The 18,446-nt window shown below is 32.5% G+C and overlaps 1 protein-coding gene across 2 annotated transcripts in view; it reads right to left on the reverse strand.

Moving 5' to 3' along the window:
• Window positions 1-18,446, reverse strand: part of LOC125069575 (low-density lipoprotein receptor-related protein 2) — a 177,674-nt gene that overhangs the window by 26,858 nt on the left and 132,370 nt on the right. For both annotated transcript variants that reach the window (XM_047679107.1, XM_047679108.1), the window contains exon 2: window positions 3,215-3,334. In XM_047679107.1, coding sequence (XP_047535063.1) covers window positions 3,215-3,334 — 120 coding nt within the window. The remainder of the gene's footprint in view (window positions 1-3,214; window positions 3,335-18,446) is intronic.

The raw sequence follows: 18,446 nt of genomic DNA on the forward strand, positions 1-18,446 counted from the left end.
TCAACGGATCCTCGACGCGTACACCGCTGCAGTGGACCCGCAATTCTCTTTTATTGTGCCCAAATTACGACCGTGATGTATTGGAGAGCACTGAATGAAACTGCGATGTTTTCATTCAATTCGTCTCGTCGCTTTTAAAAAAAATATCGCATCCGAGTTTTCACGTTGACAATAGTGTTCGATGATTTAATTTATTTACATTTTTAAATTATAATATTTTTGTACGTCCACGTGACATTGAGCGAAATAATTTGTGTCCATATATGTTCAAATTATTTTCTGAGTTTTTTATATAAATTTTCAATAGAAGTTGATTATATGATATTTTTCACGATTACAATATCTAATTATGTAGAATTCCCAGTCTGTTTGAACAAAGGTTCGCCTGTAAATTTAATTTTCAAAACACTCAAAAAGATGCACGTCACGGCCACGCGTCACGTATGGATGACCCCCCCACTCCCAGTTCATTAGTAATGGCCTAAATAGACTACCTCAACGTGTGCATGGCGTTACCCAATAATTATGCTGTCACCTAAGGCTCATGTATTCAGGCATTATAAACGTAACGTAACGTATCTTTTGAATAATGGAATATTATGGTCCGCATTAGCAACTCAATTTCGAGCCAATAAAATAGCAGACGAATTGATACTTCATTCGGTATATTAATGATCGAATTAACGCAAAACCAAGTTTGTTCAGCGTCATGACTAATTTGTAATCTTACCTTTGTATTAGTTATATATTTAATACAGAATTTTTTTATTCAATATGTTGGATTAGTGAAAAAAAATAATCACATCATCGAGAGTTGATAGTTGTAGTAACGCAGATGAAATCACAAGACAGCGCGAATATTTTTAATAATGATACATACGGCATTATTGAAAATATAATATAAATATGGATTTTTTTAGTAATGATACATATGGCAGCGGTCAGAGCTCGGAAGTGAGAAATGTTAATCGATCGATTCACCGCTTCTGTACTTTCAACCATGAGTACTAAAATATGACTGTGCCTACTCAGTCTTCTTTTTCAAACTTGAAATTAGAACTCAGTAATAAAAAATATTATTATAAAACACACGACCAAGTATATATAAAGTAAAATGACAAGATTTTTATTTTATACGAATTCAATAGGTGTTTAAGGAATTCAAATATTTGGCGTATTTCATTAAAGTGTAAGGATTTTCTTTTCATTTAATTTTAATTGAAAAGTCTTTTAAAAGTTATTTTAAATCAGACGTCAATGTAAGTCCACGTGCATTTCAGTTGTGAAGCATTTTCAGGCTACAAATTAAATGGGAAGTTAAAGAGGTAAGTGCATTTAAAGCAGCGAGAAAGTGATGCAAATGAGGAGTCAAATATAAATACACGGTAATTTATTCAGCGTAATTAGCACCCGAAAAGATTTCCTGTACGAATATGTAGAGGTGGAAATACCCCACAGCTGAACAACGGAGATCTGCCTTCTCATCTTAAGAAGAAAGATGAGAACGAATTTAATAAATACAGTTTTTAAACATCGTCTGAATTTACTCCGAAACAGTTATTTTCCTTTATTATAAATATTTAGTAAAACTTCATTATTTTATAAAAGATTTCGTAGATGATACTATATACGATAGTTAGAACCATCACCTCATCATATATTCTACCACGAAACAGCAATAGTTATAGGCTATTCGAATCAAAAAAGGAATACAGTTAAATAGACAAACTAGATTCCCGTATGCCGCGAGATTAGCGAACAGCTCCGTTATATTGTGCACTACTGTCAGTTCTCGACTCTCACCTATATCTTTATTTATAATACAACACTCACTATTCGACTTAACTACTTGTATCATCTTTAATTTTACTTTCAAAGTTCCGATACTAACTTCGTCGACGTTCAAAACGCTCAATGATATCGTGTAAATTCGATGACAAATGTTATTTATTTGTGTTTTAGTCTCTGGCGGTTAGTAAACCCAAGTATTGTAGCGGTGCAGTTTGAAGAGTAAGTGAGCAAGTGTAACTACAGGCACAAGACACATAGGATCTCAGTTCCCAAGGTCGATGTACATCTTAGAGGTTAATGGATTCGTTATTTTAATTCAACTTTTAAAAAAATATTTCAATCAAAACAAAATATTACATCGTCTAAAAAATAGTTGGTTTGGAAAAAGAGGTTTAAGGCTTATACTTTAAATCTCATTTTCCGAAACCATTGGGTCGCTTTAGTATTTATTCCTTTTAATGGCGATGTATATATTATTATAATATGATTATTACATGTTAATTTTTAATTAATGGAAACGATTGACTGCGCACCGGATCAGCGGCTAACATTAAATTTAACCTTATTAATGTAGTTTCAAAATCGTTCGATAAAGTATATTTCATTTAAACGTTGATATAAACACAGGTAATTTATATAAAACCTACTCACGTCCGTACCTCTGTGTGGTCTTTGTTCATTCCTTGTTTTGTTTCGACTTGTAATATAAGCACAGATCGACTTGATAAGATTTATATAAATGATGAGCGAGATAGTTGAAGATAAGGATGGAAGACGGTTATCAAACCATAAAACTGTGCCAATAATCAATATGAGACGGTGTCACTAGTCACAGTAATGGCCCTTTTCAATTACTAATGATCTTTATGTCCGTAATAAAAGTATCATTGCTTATATATCTGATACAATAAAAATATACTTTATAAAATAGAGAGCTTAGAAGAGCAGAGAGTTTGAATGTAGAGCTGTTATGATCATTAAGTATTGTCATTTTTTATAGTACATTGAGTGTCAACCACAGCTTTAGTCGTTTTAAGTGGTAATCCGAAGGTCATGTTTAAACTTGCTTGGTACCAAATTTCGTCTGATTCAGTTCAAAAGGCCGTGAAAGAGTAACACCGAAAAATGAATATGTGTTTATATGTAATATTAATTCGTACGACAAACTATGTGTATGATTTGCTTAAAACATTGTTATTAGATTTAGTATCTGCTTTGAAAGATCTGTTTCTTTCCCTCCCTGGGTCTACTGAAAGAACGGTGTTTAATAACACATATAAACCTTCTTGGTTCTCTTTTGTCATATTTATATATCTATTTAAATGATGTTATGTTACATAAAATAAATAAACTGTATTCTAACTGTCATTAGAATAGTAAGTGTGAGGGGAGGCTAGAATGTACAATAAAGGCAGGTACTCACGACACGACTGGAATTCATCTTCTCCTTTCTCGCAATCTCGCTGATAGTTGCACACCATTAGGGCAGGTATGCACTTGCCCTCCGGGCACCGGAACATGCCAGTGGGACATATCGTGTCGCCTGAAAAAATACAAAATATTAATAACAATTATTTGATTATAGTTACAATGGTTGAAAGTACCGATACGAGGTAGGCGGAAAAGTGTCGCCTTTGTCTATTGACGACTCGGGAAGACGGGATGTTACGAAACAAATTGGCAATCGGTGTACCAACAACCCCCTTACCACCAAATAAAATATGCTCATTTGTATCTGGACAAGCGAACCTCAATTAAGATCCACATGACCTATCAACTTGACCACTTGTCAAATTCAGAGCCTTTTTTGCTGCATTGGTTCTTGGCCTATCAGTCGAGGTTAAAATCAAAATATACTTTATTCAAGTAGACTTTTACAAGCACTTTTGAATCTTTATTTTAAAAACTATATTAAGTAAAGGTACCACCGGTTTTGAATGTAGATTCGAGAAGAACAGAGTAGAAACTCGGTAGTTACTCTTTTACTCATTTGAAATACTTAAGCAAGATAAGAAGAACAAGAAGATAAAAAAGACTTAAACAATAACATTAGTCCTGTGTAGACAATTATCGAAGAACTACTTTTTATAATTTATATAACAATAATTATATACGTACGTCGTACATACATAATTTATAAATAGGCAAAATTTGAATTCATATATAACTTTTCATCTACAGTAAATAAATGTGCGCAAAAATAAATAAAAGGTAAAGTTGGATAGAAATTCATTTTCAATAACAAACCTTTAAGTTCAATATGAGAAATCTAGACCAACTAAATTGAAAATATCTTTTCTCAAAGATCCTTTAAGGTGAAATGTGGTGTTTCAGACCTGCAGGTCCTCTACGTATGTTATTGGTTTAAAAGCGAATTTAATTATAAGTTCAAAGGTATCCCAATATATTTCGTCCCTCATTTTAATTAAATTCGAACGGTTAAAGGAGTTAATTTCGTTTTTTCCGGTAAACGTCTAGTCTTATTGGATAAGGTTTGGATTTTTAGAGATAAATACAGAGAAAACTAACCTTAGATGTACGTATTCCATGCAATTTGCAAATAGCTTTGCTATATTATACACAACAAACCCTTCTCGATTAATATAATATAATGTGTATATAATGACGACCTTCGTGGTCGAGTAGTGTGTACATTAGTTTTCACGGGTGCGCCACTCCGAGGTCCCGGTTTCGAACCCCGGCTGAGTCGATGTAGAAAAAGTTCATTAGTTTTCTATGTTGTCTTAGGTCTGGGTGTTTGTGGTACCGTCGTTACTTCTGATTTCCATAACACAAGTGCTTTAGCTACTTACATTGGGATTGGAATTTATTATTTATAATATATCTTTATTATTAGTACTACTCTATTCGATTTTTATTGCATCGTTAAGCGGACGGACAAATGGGCCACCGGAGTTGCCATAGGGCCAAGCAGTAATACTTAGAATTGTTATCTTATTTCTCTGTGCGGTGGTGACCACCTACCATCAGATGGTACATTTGCTCCACCCGCCTAACTTTACATTTAAAAAAAAAAACATTTTATCTGTGTTATCTCAACGATGATCAATTGTAACGTGAAAGCGAGATAAACAAATACCTACTGTCAAATTTCTTATATTAATAATGATTGACCGATACCAATAAATACTAAAATAATATTAATTGTACGGTTATATAAAAACATGACATTTATGCAAATATCAGTGTCGGTTATTACCGGTTTTTGTCAGTTTTTCTTAAAAAATTATATGCGGATTCCAAAAGCATATTTGTATAGTTTTCCTATTTTAACGATTTTAAGATTAGCAAGAATGTGTAATTCTTACTTTATACATACCGTGCAAATGAGTGGTTGTAATTTCCCACTATTGGTATCTTTTGAAGAGAACGATTGGAGCTTATTCTACAACTCTGCTCCAATGCAAGTCGGTACAATGAATCGTTATACAAATATGCAATCTCATGAAATATCCCAAAGCCGATCCTCAATATCAGAAACTGTTTCTGAACTATATTGGTGATGCACTAAATCCTATATTTCACGGTCTGAATAGACCCGTCCGAGATGAGCTCGCGATATAAGGCGCTCTTATCTTGAATATCATTTTAATAAATATTTAGGAGATACTTGAGGTCAGCTGAATCGGATTTTTCGAAACTTTATAATGTTGTGTAGGTTTTGTGATATGCTATATTTTCGATTACACACTATTCTATTGTTGCTTAATATACTCAAATTAAAAATATCTTTATTTAGATATTGCATAATCCTCCTAGCCTATATACTCTATACATAATCTAGTCCAATATTAGAAGGAATAAAGATGAACAAACCTTAGAATAATGATTCACGTACGCCAGGCGATTTGCTAATACCTCGGCTATATCGTGCACTACTGACAGTTGACTTTTATATCTTTATTTATAATACAATACAACTTTAATTTTACTTCCAAAGTTCCGGTAAGTTTCGTCGACGTTCAAAGCGCAATTATTTCGCAAAATCATTATGAATATCATAGATTCAAGCTCTCGACCAATGATATCCCGTCAATTTGATATCAAATGTTGCTTATTTGGTTTTTGTTAGCTTGTGTTTGCAATAGACTATGAATGAATAGTACATAAAAAATTATAAATATAAAACTTGCATTGAATTATCGATCAATGCTATGAATACAGACCTATCTCCCTACATTAACGTATATTTGTGAAAATATTAACACATCCCCAGAACTGTATCAAAGTAATTTAATAATTCCATCATAAAATTTATTTAGAGAATATACAATTATAAATTTTGTATATTGACAATTATATTTCACATAATGAAAACTCTAACAGCGTATTGAATGTAAATGTTTTCAAAATCAATCTTGAAATAAAACTAACTTTAAAATCATAAGCCTATCGAAAATTATTTTAAATCACAATGTTCCAAGGATTCGGCAACACCATGATTACAGATTTTCATCGAGGATTTCATTGAGTTTATTTTATTTCTCACTCATAGTTAGAGTTTCAAGTCACGAGATAAGATACATTTTCGAGTAGGATTAAGTATAAAAATATTAAGTAAGTAAAAGTTTCAAAATACAATAACGCTGTGTAGTGCAAAGAAAAGTATGCGGTTTTGTAACTACGATACTGTTCGCAGTTTGAACTGAACACAGGAAAGATTTTACTGAGCTCTGTTGCCATCGAAGCGCGTTATTTGGAAGACATCTGTGTATAGTTTGCGAAATGATTCAAATATTCTTTCAACTAATATAAATATTTGAACGCTTTGCCATTTTACTCGAGATAATGGCCAAATACTTTATAGATATAGTACATATATCAAATCTCTTTGAATATAGCAATACGAGATTTTTACCTAAATGATAACAAGCCTAGCGTTAGTATTCCTTTATTTTCATACAAATATAAATAAGAATATATAAACTAAGAATATAAAATTAGTTTATTACATAATTTTATTTTAAAATAGTATACCTTCTTAGTTTCTTATTGGTTCTACTTTGTAGAATCTACATTTCGACCAGAAGACGAATCATAAATAAGGGCCTTCTCGAGTAAATACTTTTGATATGATTTATTATTATATACGTAGTTCGAATAGATATTAGGTATTATTTAATTGTATTGAGGGGTTTAGTTAATACTATACTTCTAATGTAAAGTACTTTCTCTTACTAACGTAAAGTATGGACATTATATTCGTGACGTATATTACTGCGATAAAAGAAATGTATTTGACAATAATTTTATTACCAACAATAAAAACAATATCAAAACGTTGGTCTCGTACAATAAAAAATTTAATCACTTAAAGGCCAAAAAATATTCCGTAACCTAATTCCATAGCATTAAGACGATTCGTCTTTTATGAGAGAAGTCGTCAAATTTTATTATTGCCTATTGTTTCTTGTTTAGCGTAGACTACCGGGGGACGCTGGAAGGTCGATTACATCTTATAATATTGGATACGATAAGTATTCTCTATCAGGTAAGTCTGAATCCTTACATTAAGTCCATACTCTGTTACACGAGAACGTAACCAAGTGAAAACCTTCGGTTTTAAAACAAATTGCAGACAATTTTGACGTGAAACGTTCCGTTTAATTTGTGTTTATAATTCATCTCATGTTCTCGTGTTTATCGGAAGAGGAAATACCGTGAGGAGACATGAGATCTGAATCAGTCGCATGAAATTCAATCACATGCTCATGCGAACTGCGTAGTGATATAACTAGAAACCTTTACTCAACAATAATGAATTTAAAGGCTGACTTAATACGTCTAATTTGACATTACAGATTAATACTTTTCAGAGGCGAAGTTTCTCTAACAACATAATTATAGATTAGGTTGCTTTTAATCTTAACTTACAATATGATAGAGAAGACACACAGTGTGAGTAATTGTATGCAAATATATTGTATGCGCGAATAATTTAAGCGATATCTGAATTGGTACACAGTCAGTGGACAGTGGAGCTCGTTCAGTTTAAACTTAGTTTTGCAGTTTAGCGAACTTGCTGCTTCAAAGATAACCCGTTTAAATAAGTATTTGCAGAAGTTTAGATTGAGGAGAAATCATGAGAAATAACTGTCTCTATTTAAAATTTGCTATTAGACCAGACTTCGTAGTATGTACATATGTAAGCAGTTACTCTGATTGGGATTACCTGTGGATTATATAAGCTTTATTATTTCTCAAGATTAGTGGTGCTTAAAGATCTCATAGCGATAAACCAAAAGCGAATATAAAATAAAAAATTGTTAATTCGTCAATAAAATTGAATATTACGGGACTTTTGACGTCTCTTACAACGGCAAGTTAGCCGTTTGTATGAGGTGGTTAATTTGCCAGTATACCAACTTAAGCCACAAAAAAGAGCATACTTGAATAAAGCAAGTTACAACACAGAGATACTTTGCTTAGTTTTTAATTTATTTCTGTTGATGAATAGCTGATGAATAGCTTATTTTATGTACAAAACTGGAATTTTAATGTTTAAGGCTCAGATATAAATAATTTTATATTTTCTATCTTCTATCGGTTTGTATATTCTTTAACAAAGGATTCTATAATTCGTCCATAAACATGGTAACCAAGCTAAGGACATAAAGCTCGTTATCCCGTAATAAGGTCGACTTCTCTGCGAGATATCTCCTCATTTGATTCCATTGTTGTTATACGATTCCGACCTTTATGGCCAGTTTATGGTCTCGTTACGAGAAAAATATGCAGACAGTTATTTTATCTCGGTACAGAAAATTATTTTTATTGAAGATATAAATTGTTAAATTGAATATTTATTAAATATATTAAAGAAATATCGAAAACTTGGAGTTAGTTAAGGTTTTACACCACTGCCTTCAAGTTCAAATTACACGTGGCTTATTGAGGTACCGTGGCCGAATTGAGGAAACATATATCTAAGCTAAAGTAGTCTGTCCATCCCATAATCACATTATATGCTATAATTAAAAAACAATTATAACAATACAAACTATTTATTTTATTTATTTTATTTTAATGCTTTATTGTACAATACAAAAGTATTAACAAAACTATTCACTTTGACTTGGATTTCCAAAGGATTTAAAGAACTTTTTGTGCGGTAGTACGACCCGAACTGGGCTGTACGAGCCAAGTTCGGGTCGTATATATCAATATATTATTATTAAAACCCTTTTTTGTAGCATAGGTTATCTATTTAAGAATGATTTTCTTTTTTAAATCCGACTATGGTCTATGTTTATCTCATCATGGAGCAAGAAGGTTAAATTCAATAATAATAATAAGATGGAACGACTAATGAAGATGCGCTTATGAAATTTTATTTTTAGGATATCATCATAACTTATATACCTACTAAAGCTCAGCGGTATACATCTAGGAAGTGAATTGGACAAAAACTACATTCATACTATATTAGTCATTCTCTAAAAGTTTGATTGAGAAGTTAATTGATTAAGATTGATTGCAGGTTGCATGTTTGGTCAAAAATAAATCATTGTTGAATCTTCGAGTTAGTATCGAGAAACTATTTACGTAAACCAGATGGATGTGACCATCTCCGAGACATTATTTTCAGTTAATCCTCCATTATCGTAACTAATGGCCGTTGATAAGTATCTGTACGAACGATCGCCGATCCTAATTATCGCTCCACGGGTTTCGTTCACGGATAACTGTTTCTTTAAAGATTCAATTCACGTATTAAACTTTCACATATTGAGAAAAAGAATGGAATCGTCCCACTTATGGGTAATCGTTTAAGGAATCTATAATAGTTTATACCACGCTGCTTTTGTTTTTGCGATTTGGTTAATATATTTATTTATACATATATCTTCCAGTCGGGAGGCATAAATGTAAACAATTTCGAAATTGAATTATTATGATGATTATTGGTAGAATATATGAATAATTGATCGTGTTACGAATGGATTCGCGAAAAAATAGTGTTTTAAATGTCGGCAAAGTTGTCATAGGAACTTTTGAAAAAAATTTAAAGTAGATAAAAGTAGTGGAGTGAATTATTATTGTATTATAAATAGATATATAATAATCAAATATTTTTTTGTACTACACATATTTATAATATAGTATTCGCAAATTGAAGGTTTTATAATGTACTCCTTCAATTAAAATAGTCTATATACCAGGGGGTTGCCAAGCTCCACCGAGTAAAAATGTTATGTATATACGTTTTCTGACAATTTATTTGTTTTTATTTATTTATAATAAAAAAACTGTGTACATATCATTATTGGACATGGTTGTCCTAATTCGATATTACAGCACGTTTATGAACAACATTTAAAATAAGTCTCTACATTATATATGATATAGTCCAAGTTTATTTATTTCGTCTTATTATTTACATAAGATGATAGATGATAAAAAAGCGTTGATTTAATGGTTGTTGACTTCCAGGCAGGATGTGTAACATACATATATAATTGAATTTAACTAACATGACCGTATTTTTAGATATTGAAAAAGAGTAATTACTGAGTTTCTTGCTGGTTCTTCTCGGTAGAATCTACATTCCGAACCGGTGGTAGCTTTACTTAATATAGTTTGTTAAATGACGATTCAAATAACTGCTTGTTAAAGCCACTTTGAATAAAGTATATTTTGATTTGGATTTTTATTAAGATTGTCCTTTTCTGTCTTGGCCAAATTATTTAATCGTGTATTTTATCCTTTCTGTGTTTAGTATGATTTGTAATCGATGTTCATTTCAAATATATGTACATTCTTTTTTTATTCTGTAAATACATATTTTATATAAAAGTTCCGTTGTTTGTCTATATATACCTGAGTTATGTCCTAATATACAAAAAAATTATAACCTCCTCTTTTTTCAAGTTGGGTAATAATTAGGTTTCAAAACATCAAGATCAATATTATATTGTTTTTTTGTTTTATTTTTCGTTACCCTGAAAGAAAGTCCTTTAAACATGTCTTCATTATTACGTTATCATTGTATATCTCCTTATGTTTTTCAATAATGTATTAATATAAAATCAAATTATGTTAAGGTGCCGTAATTCAACAGAGGATTTGCCTATAAATATCAGAGCTCCCAAGACGTCCACCGTGTCGTTCTCCGGCCGCAGACTGGCACGGTGCCAAGTGGTCGCCATCTTTCGGAAGCCATTGCTACTTCCGGTGCACACTGTTTCACGGATATGAATAATATGGTCGTTTGAACATCTGTGTCGATGTTTTATTGATAGCGATAATTAATCCGAGACAAATGTTTGTAATAGGGTTACGTCTGGTTTTAATTGAACCTGCATATTTTACTTAGGGCCAAGGTGACGCAGCGATTGGAACACATGTATTTTGAACAGGGATAATTAATTTGTGCCTATAATTCGGTGTCTAATTTTCATTGGTAAATTTCTCGGACAAATTTCAAACCATTTCCTCAACTAAAGGCAGTTACTTTACAATATAATTACAAATAAGCACATCACGATCCTGCGTCACGTGCGCCCTCCGTTTGTGCTCATCCAGCTCTTCATTCCGTAACAGTGCAATTCCAGTGTGATTAACAATTTAACAACTAACGTCCGTCGTATCAGAACAATGATTATTTATTTACTTACAACTGTTGTGTGTTAAGCAACATGTAACTCTATTATAAGATAAATGTATGTAATAGAATTCGATGAGGCGATTATCAGCACGAGAACAGTTTAAGCACTTGAAAACACAATGCTTGCGTGAGTTTGATTTTGATTGAACCTGAAAACTTTGATTACGATTTGTTGTAGCTGCTGTACCATTTCAGCTCAAAACCTCATCGCCGTGTAAGAAAAATGTCATGATGTTCGTAGATCGTAGTAGTCGTGGCATGAAAGCGTACCAAATAAACAAACTAACGCTAACACGTATAGTTTGGATTACAAAATAGAGAGATTTTTGGAAACCAAACTCGGTAGAGAATCGCAAAACTAATTTACTAAAAAAATAGGATCACAAAGCAACGCCCGCGGTGATTTTTTGTATTATGAATATAGAGTGTTAGTTACCGAAATACCGAACGATAGAGCTTTGATTTTCAATATAAAGAAAACACACGATAACCGGCGGGCATGATAGTGGGTAGAAGTGCCTCTCGTAAGTTATTACAGCCTGTAGCATTCTTTGTATTGATCTAAGAATATTTGAAAGATCAGTGAGTCAGAGTAATTACAAGGAAAATAATAAAAGAAGATCCTATACAAACAAGAGACCAATACAGATGGATAAACATACTTTATTCCAGTCGGCACAAAGACCCGGCAAGAACTTCAGTAGATTTTCTTTTCCGAGTAAATGATATAGATATGTCTATTAACTACAATTAAACCACTATTAAAAATAATCTCAGAATTCAATGATTATTTTAATCCAGCATGGAAGCCAATCGGGTCGACCAGAAGTCTATCCAGGTTTTCACTGTGGGATTATTTTGGGGCTTTTTAACTTTGATTGTAAAGATCAATCATTTTTTCTTAGACTTAAATGGCTATTCTTACAGATGCTAAAAATAATAATCCTGGAAGCAAAGCGAGTTACAAAAGCATGGTATTTAAATAGTATTTTAAAATAGAGGAAACGTTTTATATTTTTCGAAATTAACCGTTCAAAGCAATATGTCCGCCGGCGCGAGAGAAAATCGTGAAACAATCTAGTAGACAACAAAATAAATTGTCCTCGCGGCTCCTGGGGATTGTTTTTAAATTTCGTTACTCTCCGGCTGAGTCATATGATGGAGTGGGATGATGGTATGTGACTCTGATAAGTGTGACAGGGATATGAAACACCTAGGAGCCCTTCGGAAATTTTGATGCGAGTCTAATTCGAGTTACAGAAGTTAGGGATGTGGAGTTGAGTGACGACGTGTGGACTTGATTGAATTTTTATCGTTTCGAGTCAACGCTCGATTTTTTACATCACCAATGTGCCACCAATCTTGGTAACTGAGGTGATATTTTACTTGTGCCTGTAATTATACTGCTTAAGTCAATCTTCAAGTTTGTAGTTAGAATAACTGACAACTAATACCTATCAAAACTACCTACCTTATAAAAAAAAAAGAAAAACTCAAAGCTTGTAAAAAACTGTAAAGATATTTAAAAACTCATTTGTCAGTATCACGTGTGGGGGGCTACACGGTTCTCCAGAGATCGATATTTTGGTTTCAGTATCGACGCTCGAATATAAACACGCCCCGGAGACCTCATCTATTTGTGTAAATGTGACAAGAGCCGTATCTCACGTAAGTAGTTTTAACAATTCAATGGAGACTGCATTACACGCTGTAATTTTTTTTTTAATTTTATTGATTAAAATAAATAAAAGGAAATATACAAAGCCAATCAAAGACAATCAAATTAAAAAATTAACTCCATTGAAGTAAACTTGAGGGCACTTTTGAATCGTCATTTCACAATTAATTACATTTTAGCTCCCACCGGTATCCCATGGCATTTAGGTTGTACCGGAAGGAATAGAAATCAATTATATAATCATTTTTATCTATGACATCAAACAGTATTTGGATACAAAAATTAAATCAATCTTACAAAAATCAATCTTGGCTTTGTATTCCTATATAGCTTTTGCATTGCAACACCACCCAGTCAATTAATCAATTGTTCATTTTTTTATGGATAATTCCGTGATCAGTGGGCAGATGTAATTATAGAGACGAAGGAAATTACGAATAAAAGGCTTGTAACGCATCCCTAGGGTAGTGGTTTATACTTCATGCATTGTGTACTTAGTCATAAAATTTGATCGTCTGCCTCGAAAATCTATATACCAAATGTATTTATTGTATATATGCAAGTAGTTACGGTACTTATATAAACAAACAGTTTCATAAGTTTTTGTCTGTCTGTTTGTTCAGGCTACAAAAGCTACTTTTATTATAGAAAAACAATTTGTGCTTCGCCCAATGACCCACGATATTGATAACAAAATACAATCCCACTTCCAGGAGGACGAAATATGGAATTATGAATATATTTCGCTATAGCTGGCAACACGTACAGCCGTTATATTCCTCAATCGAATGGCTATGTAAAATTGATAATGGGCCATCATTTACAGGAATCCATCTATTCACAAGATTTGAGGCTATAACTCGATAACCCTCGCCATATTTAAGGAAGGGCTCTGAAAACGTCCCATAAAAAGTATTTAAATCACCCCCATACATCTTAACTACACTTAATGTAAGGCTTTGATCACATACACGATAATTCTCGTTACTTTTATAATCCCACGTTTTCCAAGGTCGCGAGATAACCTCTGAGAGATACGAAGTTTTTTGCAGGAGTTTTTCTTCGTCTACCTCTATTTCACTTTCTTTATCATAATGAATTTATATAACAACCACAAATGATTAGTACAAAAACAATATATCACCGCAACAGCCCGTCTTCTTGTATTAACTTGTGACAGTATATATTTTTCCTTCGTTTTGGTTTGTAAACATTCAAATTATAATAAAACTATTTGAATGACAATGGAATATATTATATTATAAAATAATGTCTGGTATTATTGGGGAAGACTGTATACCGTTATTTATGTATTTTTATATTCGATTGAATGGTTCCAAAGATTACCTATAGTATACAGTTACATAAACTAATAATATTATTAATTATGAGTACGATTACTTTTCTTCTCGCCACCCGTTACTAATTGATATTTCAATGAATTTCTATTATTATTATTCTAAATTATTAGAAGTGATTCGCCCTGGATTTAACCCGTAGTGTGCACGAAGCCCAAGGTAACTGTGAATGACGGCAGTGTAAAATATAACCAAATCTGCTTCCGTATTGTAATGCAAAGAAACGAATAAAAAATTTATTATATCTCACATATATATGGCATTTTCGTGTTTATTTCGTTATTTTGTGCGAGAGATGCTCTTATGTCTCTGTATTTTTATGAATTATAGAACACGTGATAGGTATGAATGCCGAGATGGCTTAGTGCTGAAAACAGGTGGGTTTGCAAGTTCAAATCCGGACAAGTACCATTAAGTTTTCATGGCCTTAGTTTTAGTTTATAATTTATCTTATGATTAGAGATACATAGAAATGCCAGCACGGGTGTGCACAGCCCGCACTGGGACCAGCATGGTTTAATAAGATCTATACCTCTTCTTTAAAAGGAAAGGAGGTCTTAGCTCAAGAGAGATACAGTGAGGTATATATAAGGTATATAGCTTTATTTAAGGCAAATAGAACTCGTATTTGCAAGCCGCAGGTACAATGAGCGCTAATTTAAAATTAGGTCTCTATTGTGACGTAGAATATCTTGTGCAACGCTTTACAATTTGTACAACTAAAAATATATCACTAGAACTCTTAGTTTATCAAATTTGAAAATACTTAGTCATTCGAGACATCTTCTCGTAAAAGAAATATACTAAAAATTGTTCAAAGAATTTTGCACTTTGCAGTAAAAACGAAAGTTTTATTAACTAGTCTCTGAAAGGAAAATGTAAGAGGTTTTCCTTCATTCATTTATTCATTCAGTTTTTACGTTCAAAGAATAAAAAGGACGACCTATCATTACGTCGAATGTTATCATTCAAACTTAAATAGATTGGTTTCCGCATCAAAAATTCAAAAGTGTAGAAATATATAAAACCAAAATATTAAAGAAGCCGGTAACTTTATGAGATTAACCTAAATTTAAGTTAAAACTTTAGATTGGTTTTAGATAAAGAATCAGATTCTACCAAGAAAAAACGGCAATACACATAGTTCTAGATTCTAAAATTCTAATCCATAATACATTATAAATATCCTTCATAAAACAAATGAATACTAACTCATCGCTTTTTATTATTCACACATAACCTCTTACAATACAAAACAAACAAGAAGGAGAATATTAATTAAACGAACAATGCAATTATTTTTTCAACAAACAGTCACGGTTCGGTAATTTTTGCTTTGTAGGTATAGCGTATAGCTTATGTATCAACTAGAAGTGACTTGTCAACTTTTCGATGAGCGCTCGTTCGGCGCCCGCGAGGCCCTTCTCTGTTATGCCCTATTTACTTTCGTCAACTATTTATAATCCCACGTTTGCCCATACGAATGTTTCTCGTGCGGAAAATCCGAGTTGGGTCAACAAACAATACAATTTCTCGGTCAAATGATTTGAGGATAGCTTCAAACATATGTAATAGTCATATCATTATAAATGTTTATCTGTGTAAATGAAAATAAAAAAAATATTTGTAATATAATTATTTTAATGTACCTACTGTATATTTTGAAATGGAATAGGTAATTCGATCGTTATATTATAACAAAATTTAAGTTAAAATACATATTGTGAATTTTTTGGCTATAAATCAACATGTATCATGAATATGTAATATCATAGTCCATAAATATTCAATCATTCAAAAGCTTGAGCAGCGCTTCTAATTGGATGACCGCGAAACTATGAACCAAATATATTGTGTGCAAACTTCAAGCGAACCTTTCGTTTTGTTGAGAAGCTTTGAAACCTATTCCACTACACTGCCCAATGCGGTTTGTTACGTCGCAGATATTCATCAGGCACATGCAGGTTTCCTCACGATATCTTTTCGCCGGCGAACACGAGATGAAATAAAAACACAAATACAGCGTCATAACTAGCCCTTCTCTTTTTATTTTACATACATTGAACAATTTGGCAACAAAAGAGTCTCAAGTCTCTTGAGTTTTTTCACCTCTTTACTTATCGTTTTCCTTGAATTGTCTGTGGAACTCTACATCTTGAGTAAAACAGGGAACACGTGTGTTGTAGGCTGAACATGATAGAAATTTTGTAACAAAAGCATATTTACTTTAATTTATTCTCAATAAAGGCTAATTTACAATCATTAATGTAGTACCAAAATACCTTTTGATGGCTGAATGGAAATTCGGAAATGAAACGAAATGCATAATAATGAACTCTATGATTTACATAAAGCACCATAGCGTGTTGGTTAAGGCTCAGGTTGCACTCGCGTCTTTATCGAGACACTCAAGAAAAATAGAAAATTAAAATCCGTCATTATTAAACAAAAGATACGAACGTACCAAACCAAAATTTCCGGCTATTTATAAAAAAACGTGTTAACCATGATAAGTACTTATTTTTATGTGTGTTTGGGTATATTTATACAGTATTTATCTATCTATCTAAAAGATGAGAAACTCATACATACGGAGTTTTCGTTCCTTGATGAAGTGTCTTTGTTGGAGTGAGACATTCATAAAAAGAGATTTATCCTGGAACTCGGTTGGAACGAAGTTGTCTTTGCTATATTTTATATTTAAACAATAGACACAATGAAATAAATTAACAACGTTAGAGAATTATTAAATGACGTCAAATAAATCACAAAAAAAAGTTTAAATAATCTTATATGAAACCGTACATATCGCCGTATGTAATATTTCTTACATCGCCCATGCCCCGTGGCAACTAAATTGCTATGTTCCTTGATAGAAAGTTATTTTTAATAACATCATTGTTATCTATGAACATTTATAATTAGCACCTCATATCCGAGATGGTCGTATTAAGTCAATTACTCGGTGAATGGCTGTCAGATGTGCCGAGTGAGCACAGATTATATTCGTTCGTGCGGTGAAATTAAACTGTCACTTTAGAATGTTGCTAGTTTGTAAATAGCCTTATATTGCTTTAATTGTTGTTGTCTTCAATAAAATAAAATATATTATTGAGTAGAACAACATTTTCGTAAGTCGGTATTTCTTCCTTTGAAAGTGACGCGCCGTTCTTAGCACATTTCAAGTGACCTGCACACGACAAGCACCAAAGTTACAGAGTCCATTGAACGCGGATTACATTTCCCTTTGGCCTTCGATTTCCTGCGCAACGTTTTTTTTTTTTTATGTAACAGGCAAATGGGCCGCCTAACGTCACCACCGCCCATTGACATTGAATTCTTTAAATGAAAGACTAGATATTAAAAATTTAGTATTCTCAACGAATTATAAAACAAAGTCTTCATACGATTTTCACCAATGGATGAAGTGATTTGTGAGAAAGGTAGATGTATAATACAATACGGTTTTGGGAAATTTCGCTGAAATATGAGGACGATTGTTGAAGGTGTCGAAAAAAATAGGTCTGCATATTTTTTTCGACACCCTTACTCGCGCGCGCTGAATAAAGCAACTGTTATATTTATTACGATATAAACGTTTTATGGGCCCTTATCGAATCCGTGCGAAGCCGGGACGGGTTGCTAGTGTTGAAGAAATTAATCATATGTACGACAGAAGCGTTAATCTCGTCGCAACTGAAGAAGTTATACTTTAAAAATATTGATTTCTCACTCGGAATATTTTCTTTATATTGTCTTTTTTTAATATTTGCCATTTTCTTTCATTGTCCACTCACCTTAATATTATAAATACTTAAGTGTATTTGTTGGTTCAGACTTATCCCGTAACGGAACAAGAGAATGACATGAGTTTTCGAATTGATATAGTATTTGCCGCAGGCTGAGGTAGACTTTTGACTATACTTTTTATAACGGGTTAATAAACTGACGCGAAGCCGCGTGTATATTATACACTTCTACGTAACATTAC

This window comes from Vanessa atalanta, chromosome 15 (genome assembly GCF_905147765.1).
Source record: "Vanessa atalanta chromosome 15, ilVanAtal1.2, whole genome shotgun sequence".
In the NCBI taxonomy this organism is placed as follows: Eukaryota; Metazoa; Arthropoda; class Insecta; order Lepidoptera; family Nymphalidae; genus Vanessa; species Vanessa atalanta.